The 9,883-nt window shown below is 43.4% G+C and overlaps 1 protein-coding gene across 1 annotated transcript; it reads right to left on the bottom strand.

The window, feature by feature from the left end:
• Positions 1 to 1,794: 1,794 nt before the first annotated feature.
• On the bottom strand, positions 1,795 to 9,532 carry LOC101837726 (pregnancy-specific glycoprotein 22-like). The gene is made up of 5 exons (XM_040735440.1): positions 9,469 to 9,532; positions 7,894 to 8,253; positions 4,588 to 4,947; positions 3,006 to 3,356; positions 1,795 to 2,066 (listed from the first exon to the last, which is right to left on the bottom strand). Exons 1-5 carry the CDS (start codon positions 9,530 to 9,532, stop codon positions 1,795 to 1,797), a joined length of 1,407 nt encoding a protein of 468 aa, XP_040591374.1.
• Positions 9,533 to 9,883: the final 351 nt, after the last annotated feature.

The following is a 9,883-nucleotide window of genomic DNA, read 5'->3' on the forward strand; positions in this document are numbered from 1 at the left end:
TAACAGGAACTTATTTTGAAAAACTCTAAGGATTCTACAGAATTTTATGGAACTAGTGAACAAACATACCCATTGAGCTCTGCTTCTATACACTAATATTGTGCACAATTAGATGTAATGTTTTGTGACATGCATAGAGAAGCTAAGTAACAAGGAAGACTCAAGTGGGATCCATGTATCTCCCTGGGAAGAAGAAATAGATGAGATTTTGTGAATGGATCAAGGCATGTATGGATTGGAACAGTCAGAAACAGAAGGGAGATGGTGAAGTGGAAGAAGAGAGCACTTGGAATAATTTCGGGAATGGTAGGGCATTTGGGGAGCAATGTGGAAATCTACTACAATGGAAACTCTCTGGAATCTAAAGAGTGGCACTAATAAAGACTCCTAGTAGTGAGTAATAGATAGCCTGAACAAGCCGTCTTCTAAACAACAGAAGACTCCTAGCAGTGGGAATGGGACACCAATCCCTCCAAAAAAACCATTGACCTACACAACCTGTTCTGCTTGAAATATGTCCTGGGGTAATAGTGGGAGAGAACTTGTGGAATTGGCCAAAAAAGTACTTGCCCAAATTAAAGAACATGCCATGAGAGAGAGACTTCAGACCTGACACTGCATGGATAGCCGGGAACATAAGGGTATATAGCACAGAAATTCAGGATAAAACCAAACATGACTGAAAAAAAGCATTTCAATGAAATGACTACTAATGATATTTGGTTATGCTACTAGATCAGTGTCCAGGTTAATAGTCATCATAGAGGCATGATCTAGAAACATATGGGAACAGACGCAGAGACATATAGCCAAATACTTGGCAATGCCAGAGGAGCCCACAAAATAGGGGAAGAATGAACTGTAGGAACCAGAGGGGTCAAGGATAGTATGAAAACATAGAACACAGAACCAGTTAAGCAGAGGTTATAGAGGATCATTTAAACTGAAGAGATAACCAAACACACTGCATGTGTTTTAGCTAAGGCCTCCGCAAATAAGTAATGGTAATGTAAATGGGTATTCTTGTGGAACTCCTAACAGTGGAAGTGACGGACATCTTTGACTCTTTGCCTGCCCTTTGGACCCTTTACTTCCTACTGGGTTGCCTCTCCCAGCGCTGATGAGGGATTGTGACAAGTTTAATATAACTTAGTATGTAGATATACATGGGAGGCATGCACATTTTTGAGAGGAAACAAAAGAAGAGTGGATCTGGGGTAGTGGGGAAGTGAGGTTTAGGAAAAGCTAGAGGGGGGAGTCTCCAATTGTGATGCAGTATATTAGAGGGGAATAAAAAGGAAAGAAACTCAAATGAACAGGGAAAGCACTCTTGTGCAAATCCCACTGGGAATGCCACTCTCAGGATGCAAACAGTGTGATCTGCCCTAATATGAAGGATTTTACATCTGTGCATCCAACAATGGATCAAATCTATTTAGAAATAAACTATGTGCATGGGCAGACCTCTCTCCTGTCTGTCTTCTTCACTTTGCAGGGATGAGTGTTGTCGAGGCAGCATTGGGCTTAGGTGATTTTGTAAAACAAGGAACATATTTGAGTACATGAGTGAACATCTTTCCCAATGCAAACAATGCATCATTTTCATAGAAGATTCAGAACATCCAAATGTTATAGGGACCCTGAAATTAGTTCCCATGACTTCTGAGGGATCTCTATAGATTTGAACCACAACCTAAGTTCTTTTTTATTAATTTTTTTATTTTTAAGTTTAAATTTAGATTCGAAACATGTTTGGTTCACGAGTCAGTTCCAGGTCCCTCTCCCTTTCCCTCATCATGGCCAGTAAACTGGGAGACTGGTCTTCAAACTGAATTGGTTGGAGACCTCACACTGATAATCTCCAGCATCCTCACTCATGACTGGATCTATTCTGAGTCCACACTTTGTGGGGGAGAGAGTCATCCTCTCTTTGAGCTGCAGATTATTCTTTTTGAAGATCCAACGGATGGAGACATCAGTGTCGGGTGAAATGCAAATGAAGATCACAGATGTACCTCCTGTGAGTGTATTGTCAGTGATTTGAACAATGGGTTGTGTCACATACTCTGTGAAGAAACAGAGAAGGATACCAAATGACAGGAGTCCAGAGAGTTCAATCAGGCCCTCTTTAGTTCATGCATTATAGTGCTTCAGGGGAGTGTGGGGTTGAAGCTGTGACTATAAACATATATTGGATTTTGGATCTGCCACCCAGGACTGTTACCCTGACAGTCTTAGTTATGAGCAATGGTCTGAACTTGGGATGCGGAGCAACTCATATCAGCAGCACCTGTTAATATTTACGTGCAGAAGAAAATTCCCTAGGCTGGGCCCCTGAGTTGAAGGAGGAATCTGGGGTAGCTGCCTCCATTTTCTCCCCTTGGTGCCTTGATCTTCCTGTGAAATCTCATAATACCATCAGAACAGTAGCATAATGGCTTGCACACTTGTGCACTGAGCCTCAGGCGAAGGAGATGCACAGGTGATCTAACTAACTGCAGTTGTCATGGCAGTACACATCTGGTTCTACACTCTATGGGATAGTCAGTCGCATGACTTGGACAGTCAGTAAGCCCTTCGTCCCTCTCAGGTCTGACAGGAAATCTAAACAGTTACAAAATCTCCCACATGTCACCTTGAGGCTGGCCAGGGGCAAAGTTTTGGAGTCATGGCTTCGTGGTCCCATGGTGCATTCACACAGAGACTGCCTGACTCCCACAGTCTTTCTAGGGACATATGAAAGAGCTCTAAGGGTCGGAGCTGGAAGTAGCATCCTGGAGCTGAGTTTATCCAGCACAAGTCCTCCTCTTTGCTGGTAAAGGCAGGTGTGCAGTCCTGATATTACAGTTTGTCTACCCAATGCATTTCCTACAGCAGGGAACAAACCCCTGCAGAGGAACACAATGCAGTGGAGAAGAGAGGAGATGAAGCCAAACACTGACAGCTTAGCGTATGAAGTAGGGTTAGCCACGCCCCATAGGTAGAGACTGTAGTGAGTCACTTACTCTTTATATAGAATTCCACGTATGCTGTTTCAAATTCGACATTTTTGTTTACAACTTCTAGCATGTACACTCCTGCATCTTCTTCAGTGACATGCGGGAGCATCAGGGATCCATTATTGTACACCATCCATCCTTGGCTGTGTGCAGGTCCCCAGGTGATGGAATTCGTGACTTTGATGTTTTCTACAATTTGAAGACCTGAGGATCTGTAATTTGCTTTGTACCAGTAAAAGGCTAAAATATCTTCTGGAAGATTATGAACTTGGAGAAGTACGCGTTGCCCTTCAGTAGCATATGGAGGCACCGGCTGGATCGCAATTTGGGAAGTCAGTGGGTTACAGAACGCAGAAGCTGAGAGGGAAAACACAAAAAAAGACATTGCATGAGGATTATTTGCTTGGTGAAAACAATGGTGACCTCCATCATGATCAGATGGTTTCATCACTCAGGCTAGGGTTGCAGGTGTGTGTGTGTGTGTGTGTGTGTGTGTGTGTGTGTGTGTGTGTGTGTGTGTCCTACTAATGAAGGGCAGAAACATGAGCTCTTCATTTCCAACTATGTCTCTGAAAGTGTCATTTCCTCTGCATGGAACTATCTCCTCGGGGGTCTACATGAGTGCCCCCTGACTGCCCTCAGTCAGATACAGCACACACTCATGCACACTGAGGTTTGAGAGTATGCTTCCCCTGAATTCAACAGGCCTGTAACTTTCACTTTAAAGGGTTTTGTCTTCGGTTTCCTTTGAGGCAACAGTCAACTCATGACTTCTCCTAATATATGCACTTGGTGCTCTCTCAAGTAGCCCTTAAGTCTGGGGCTGTGTGGGGCCTGGGAGCAGTCTGATCATCAAGGCAGTCTCAGGTATTTAAAATATTTCTGTACAAGCCTTGCTTGTTACATATCAACTTGACACAAGCTACAGTCATAGTGAAAGACAAGACCTCAGTTGAAATCACCTCCAGCAGGTTGGCCTGTGAGAAAAATTATACTGCATTTTTAAAATTGGCAGTTGATGAAAAATGATTCAGACCAATGCAGACAGTTTAAGTTCTGAACTAAGAGTCGTGGGTGATATCAGAGAGCTGGTTGAGCACGCATGAAGAGCGTGTCAATAGGAAGCACTGCTCCATGGTCTCTGTATCAGTTCCTAGATTTTATTTACGACACACCATTTAGAGCCAATAAATATTCCAGTTTCACACAGCTGTTCTAAAACCATTGTTCCCTACCAATTTTGAGAGAATGTAAGTGTAGACCACTAGACAAATTCTCCACTGGGTCACATTAGTCCAGCCTTGGAAAGATGACAGGATTCTGGATTCTCTGATCTAAAACTCCAAGAGACTGAGCGAACACTGACATCTTAAGCCGATTTACTTCCCATCGAAGTGTTTCCTGATGCAAATGGAGTCAAAATATGGAATACGATCTATGGCCATTTGTCTCTGTCAGTGTGTCCTCCACTGATTGCTCAAACCTCCATCTGGGACACATTGCAGAGGGAACAGAAGATAGGCCGGCCCTGACATCCCAATGTGTCTAATCTCCACCCACCAGTAAACAATCGCAGAGAACTACTTACCGCCCACGGGGAGTTGCACCTGTACATCTTCATAGTCCCCATCTCTTCTCAGAACTCGTAGGATGTAAAAGCCACCATCTTTCTGAGTGACATGCTGGATCAGCAGAGAGCCATCACTGTTCACTGTGTGCCTTCCTCTGTACGCAGGCCCCCACAGGGTTTGTTCGCCCTTTCCTACATGATGGATAGCCACAAGGTTCTTGAAGTCAAACGTTCCTTTAAACCAGATATAGCCGATAATAGCCTCCGGAGTATTGCGAATGAGTAGAAGGACACTTCTCCCTTCAGCAACGATGGGTGGCACTAATTCAACAGTGGTCTTGGGATGGGCAGCAAGGCGCCCACACTTCCAAAGGAAAGCTAGATGTGAAAAGAGAGATCCACCTAAGTTGGGACTTTTGTATTTTACCAAGATGAGGCCCTTTGTCCTGAGCAACTGGGTCCATCGCATAGCCTAGGTTGATTGGTGAGTATCTTCCTGTTCTACTTGATGGAGATCAACATATGACCCTCATATTCTCAGTGTCCCCACATTATTCACTTCCTCTATCTATCTATCTGTCTGTCTTTCTATCTATCTATCCATGTATTCAGTTTTCAACATTACCCCAGATTACTGCCATCAGAAACCTGCTCATATTTACAGTGAATTGGTGTTGGTGTGATGCCTGCCCAACCTCTTCCCCTACAGACCCTGCGTCCTCCTCACTCTCTGACTTTGTCATTTTCCTGTTCCTCTTGGGATTGCAGTAAACACATGAATTTACATTCTAGTGTTCTTAATTTCAGCTGTACACAAACTGGGACATCATAAGACCATGAGTTATCTTGTATTTATTTAATGATGCCTAGAATAAACTCAGATACATGTCAAGAAAATGATGTCCCAGAACCCTGCCTTCCCATGGACCTAATTTAAGAAACCCAAGGATTTAGGGATATGCCATTGTATTATTTCATTTACATTGATTTTTTATGCTTGCTTACATATTATACTTGGGTGTGAGTGGTGTAAGGGCAACAGTAGTGTATACAGGTCAGTCTAGGACATAGTATTTAAGTGAAGGTGGGGATTTCTGTTTAGGGTCTCGGCTTGTCAAACAATAAAACAAATGCTTATATCCATTGGACCATGTCAGTGAGCTACACCAGCTTGATTTTTTTTAATTTGGGCCATTATGATGAGAGCATTAGTTTCCAGAATATTGTGTCCATACTTAGTAACTTCATGAAAGACTTCTCCCCCATAATTTGCAGATTAATATTCAAACAGATCATCCTAATGCTGAGCACCTCTCCCACTCTGCATCTTCTCTCCTACAAACGTGAGACTGCTCTCAGAAGACTACAGAAAGTGTGCCATTCCTCTAACTTCACAAACTGTCAACTTGTCTCCTCATCTGTAAGCAGAAGCCCTTGAGAATTGGTAAACCCATTTGTGAAGGAGAGCCAAGAGGACCTCCATTGTTTCAGCAGACTGATCTGTCATACCTCTGAGGTATTTCTGTTCCAGCACATCTCCCAAGCTCTGCCGTCCTTCCCACATCTGAACTGAGCCTTGTCCCAGGAGGAGTCAAATAAAGGGGTTCAATAGACAGAAGGTGTGTCTGTGTTCAGTAGACTGGATGTGTGTCTGTGTTCAGTATACTGGAGGTGTGTCTGTGTTCAATAGACTGGAGGTGGGTCTGTGTTCAACAGACTGGAGGTGTGTCTGTGTTCAATAGACTGGAGGTGTGTTGTGTTCAAATTCCTGCTCTGCCCCTCCAGTTTCTGAGATACCCCATGTTGCTTTCCCATTTCTTCCCCATGTCTCTGTTCTCTAGAACACAGAGTGAGAGTCAAGAGTAATGAGCATCGCTTTGACATGGCATAAAAGCGGCTGATCTTGGAACTGTACTCTCCTGTCTTGACCAAGATTTATCAGCACAAAACAAAAGGAAAATCTGTAAAAATGTGTGACAAAGACAGCCAACTGGGCAGGCATTCTGCCTTGTGTTTTCAATGCTCTATAAGCATGAAATTTGTTTTCATAAGGAAGGTGAAAGAACTGCCTTTGAGGCTCCGAAGGGACCAGGTGAGTGATGTGTGTGAAAAAAATCAATTCTCATTTGAGTCACCATTAGACTGGGTTCTGACTGAGGACAAAATCCCAGGATGAGTCTAGAGTTGTCCTGGGTGTGTGGGAGGAGGTGACATGATCTCTGTAAAAGAGTTGTGAGCTCCTTCATCCTGTACAAGATTTCTAGGACCATGCCCCCATTTTCACTGTTTGCTGAGCTGTGTAATGGGTTTGCCCATGTGCTCTGTGGTCCTTCTGAGATGCCTTAGATCTCTTTCTAGTTGTTTAAACTTGGATATCATGTATTTCCCAAGGAGAAACTGTCTGTCAGTTTAGCAGACACATTAAGCACCCTGTAGGTCTGAGAATCCTGTGACCATGATTTCCAGATCTGTAAAAACAGGAGTGGAACTAGGCTACTCTGTAAGTTCCTGGTTCAGGCAAATACTTTTATGCTGATTCATTGTGTGTCCTGATAACATCCCTAGTGATGATGGCAGAAGGGACTGGAGTTCATGTCTGGGAAGCTGTCACATCAGCATAGCCTTTAGCCATTTGACTGCAGGAAAGAATTCCCCAAGTGTGCCATTAACTACCTGTTGTGTCCCTCTCCTTGGTGACCATGACTTTCATGTGAAATCTCATATGACCACACAACAGCTAGTTAATGCTATGACCACATGTTGACCCGTGCTCCCTTAAGTATACTATGAAGATGGCAAAAGTGTGTAGCCCCGCCAAGACTAATATAACAGTGTACTGTCTGGTTCCACACATCACAAGACTGACTGCTAGGGAGCACTGTTCCCTGCTATCAGGAAGTCAAAATCCATCACTTTTAAAATGCCTCCCATGGAGACCTGGAGTTGAGATTTGGAAAGAGTTCTGGAGGCAGGGAATCCTAATTCTCACGTCTCTTTGAGGATTCTATATTTTCCACAACCACACACAACGTTGATTTCCTGAGTCTTTCTAAGAAAACATTCCTGGTGAGAACCTCTAGAGTTTAGACAGAAGCTGATATACTTGACTGAGGTGTGCAACATGCATCCGCCTGAGTGCAAGGTTAAGTCAAATCAAGGGTTCTGATATATTGCCATGATTCTACACCATATGTGTCCTGCACTAAACAACTAAAACCCAACGTGAGAGCACAATGAATAGGGAAGGCAGACACAGACAACATTCCTGTGTGTCCGGTGAAACGAACCTCACACAGCTCAGAGATTTCACAACAAGTCACTCACGGAGTACGTTGAGATACTTCTTTGTTGTTGATACAATTTTTCCACGTCTGTTATGGGTGCGTAGAGTATAAAATCCTCTGTCATTCATGTTCACTTTTTCAAACAGCAGGGTTCCATTGTAAAAAATTGTCTCTCTGCCAGTGTGTGCAGGCCCGGGTTGACTTGAATTCTTGCGCAGTTCATATATTGCGATTGCTTTTGTCTCATTTTTTATCTCTTTGTACCAGGTTATAGATTTAATTTTCTTTGGAAGATTATGTACGGGGATAAGAACATTATCTCCTTCAGCCACTAGAGTTGGCACTGTTTCGCTGGAATACTGGGCAGTGGTGGGCAGGGGCCAGAAGGATATAAGGCAAACTATAAGGGAATTGAGAAAAAAACACCAAAATTAAATGAGGGTGATTATCACTCAGGGTCAGTGTGTGAGCAAGGATGTGCCCACCCTCCTTTGCAGACATAAGCAACATGAATTCCATTGATTCAGAGTGTCTGAGTGTGTCAGTAATTGTCTTAGAAATTCTCTGTTCAGGTGTCTGCCTGGTTCCCCCCTCAAGTGTATTTGGTAAGAGGAGCAATGCCTATCTGAACTCCTCCTCAGGAAAGACCTCAATCCTTATTATTTTTCTCTGTTTCCTTTTTGATTCTTGTCAATCCATGGTGTCATCGTTCAGATATACAGACATCAGGCCCAATAGATCCAGGCATGTTTGTCTCTTTGGCTTTTGTTTTTGTTTTTGTTTTTGTTTTAAGATAAGGTTTCACTGTGCAGTCTTGGATGACCTGCAACTTTCTCTGTTGCCCAGGCTTGCCTTGAACTCACAGAGATCAAGTCTCTCTGCTTCCCAAGTCCTGGGATTAAAGGTCTGAGCCACTGCCACTAGGCAGAACTCAAAATATATAAGGGCAGGATTATTCTGAACTTTTGGAAGGTTGGTTCCATGAAAAAATATTTAAAAAAGAAGTGAATATATTACCATAGATTTCTTTTTATATTATCTAAGTTTGGAGCTTATGAAAATAACTATATTCAGGGTGAAATAAATGATTTTAGATTTACCTATGTAAATAAACACATTTATGAAAGAATTCTTGTGTCTCCTAGTGCATATATGAAAATGTATGCAATAAATCTGTGTGGGTGCATATGTCAGTGTGTGCATGCATGGGTGCATGCCACAATACCTATGTGGAGGGGACAGGAGAGCCTGCAAGAGTCTGTTCTCTCCATTCACTGTATGTGAGCTGAGAATTGGTCTCAGGTTTCACTGAGACTTCTCTCTAGTCCTCCCATGTTGGGTCTATTTGGAGGGTAATAATCTCATGATGGAGGACATCTGCCTTCATAACACTGCAGCCAATGTAATTCACAGTGAGCATGGAGTGTCTGATTCTTTCCTCTTACCCTCGTCACCTCCTGTCATCTGTGAACTTCAGGCAGCTGAGCCACTGTCCCGCACTCTACTACAAACAAAAACCTTTACTATCCTCTCAGGTTTCTGTCCTCTTCAGGAAACTCCAACATGATGTTTCAAGGTATGCTTCCCTACACAGTCAGAAAATAAATAACCTTACCTGTGAGCAGAAGCCGCGGCCCAGGGGTACACCCCTTGCAGAGAAGCATAGAGGGCTCCTCCATCAATCTTCTCACTTGCTGTCCTACCTCTGTGTGGAAGGCTCAGTGTTCTTCCTCCTTCTATGCTGAGATTTTCCTCAGTCAGGAGGACTTCCCAGAATCCAGTGAGTGGCTGGAGTCCGAGTCGAAGTCACTGCTCAGTACCTTCCACTCTCAGTACTGCCCCACATTCCTATCAACTTCCATTTATGTTGGTCCTCCAAGCAACACATTAAGCAACAAGGCTGATAAGCATCCCCATGCCCTCGGAGAACAATGTCTCATCCCAGGGTTGACACCTGCTGTGTCCTTACCTTGGGTCTATCAGCACAAAAGATGAAGACTCTATCATGACTATTTGTCCTGGTAGCACAG

Source organism: Mesocricetus auratus, unplaced genomic scaffold, assembly GCF_017639785.1.
Source record: "Mesocricetus auratus isolate SY011 unplaced genomic scaffold, BCM_Maur_2.0 Super-Scaffold_100046, whole genome shotgun sequence".
NCBI lineage: Eukaryota > Metazoa > Chordata > Mammalia > Rodentia > Cricetidae > Mesocricetus > Mesocricetus auratus.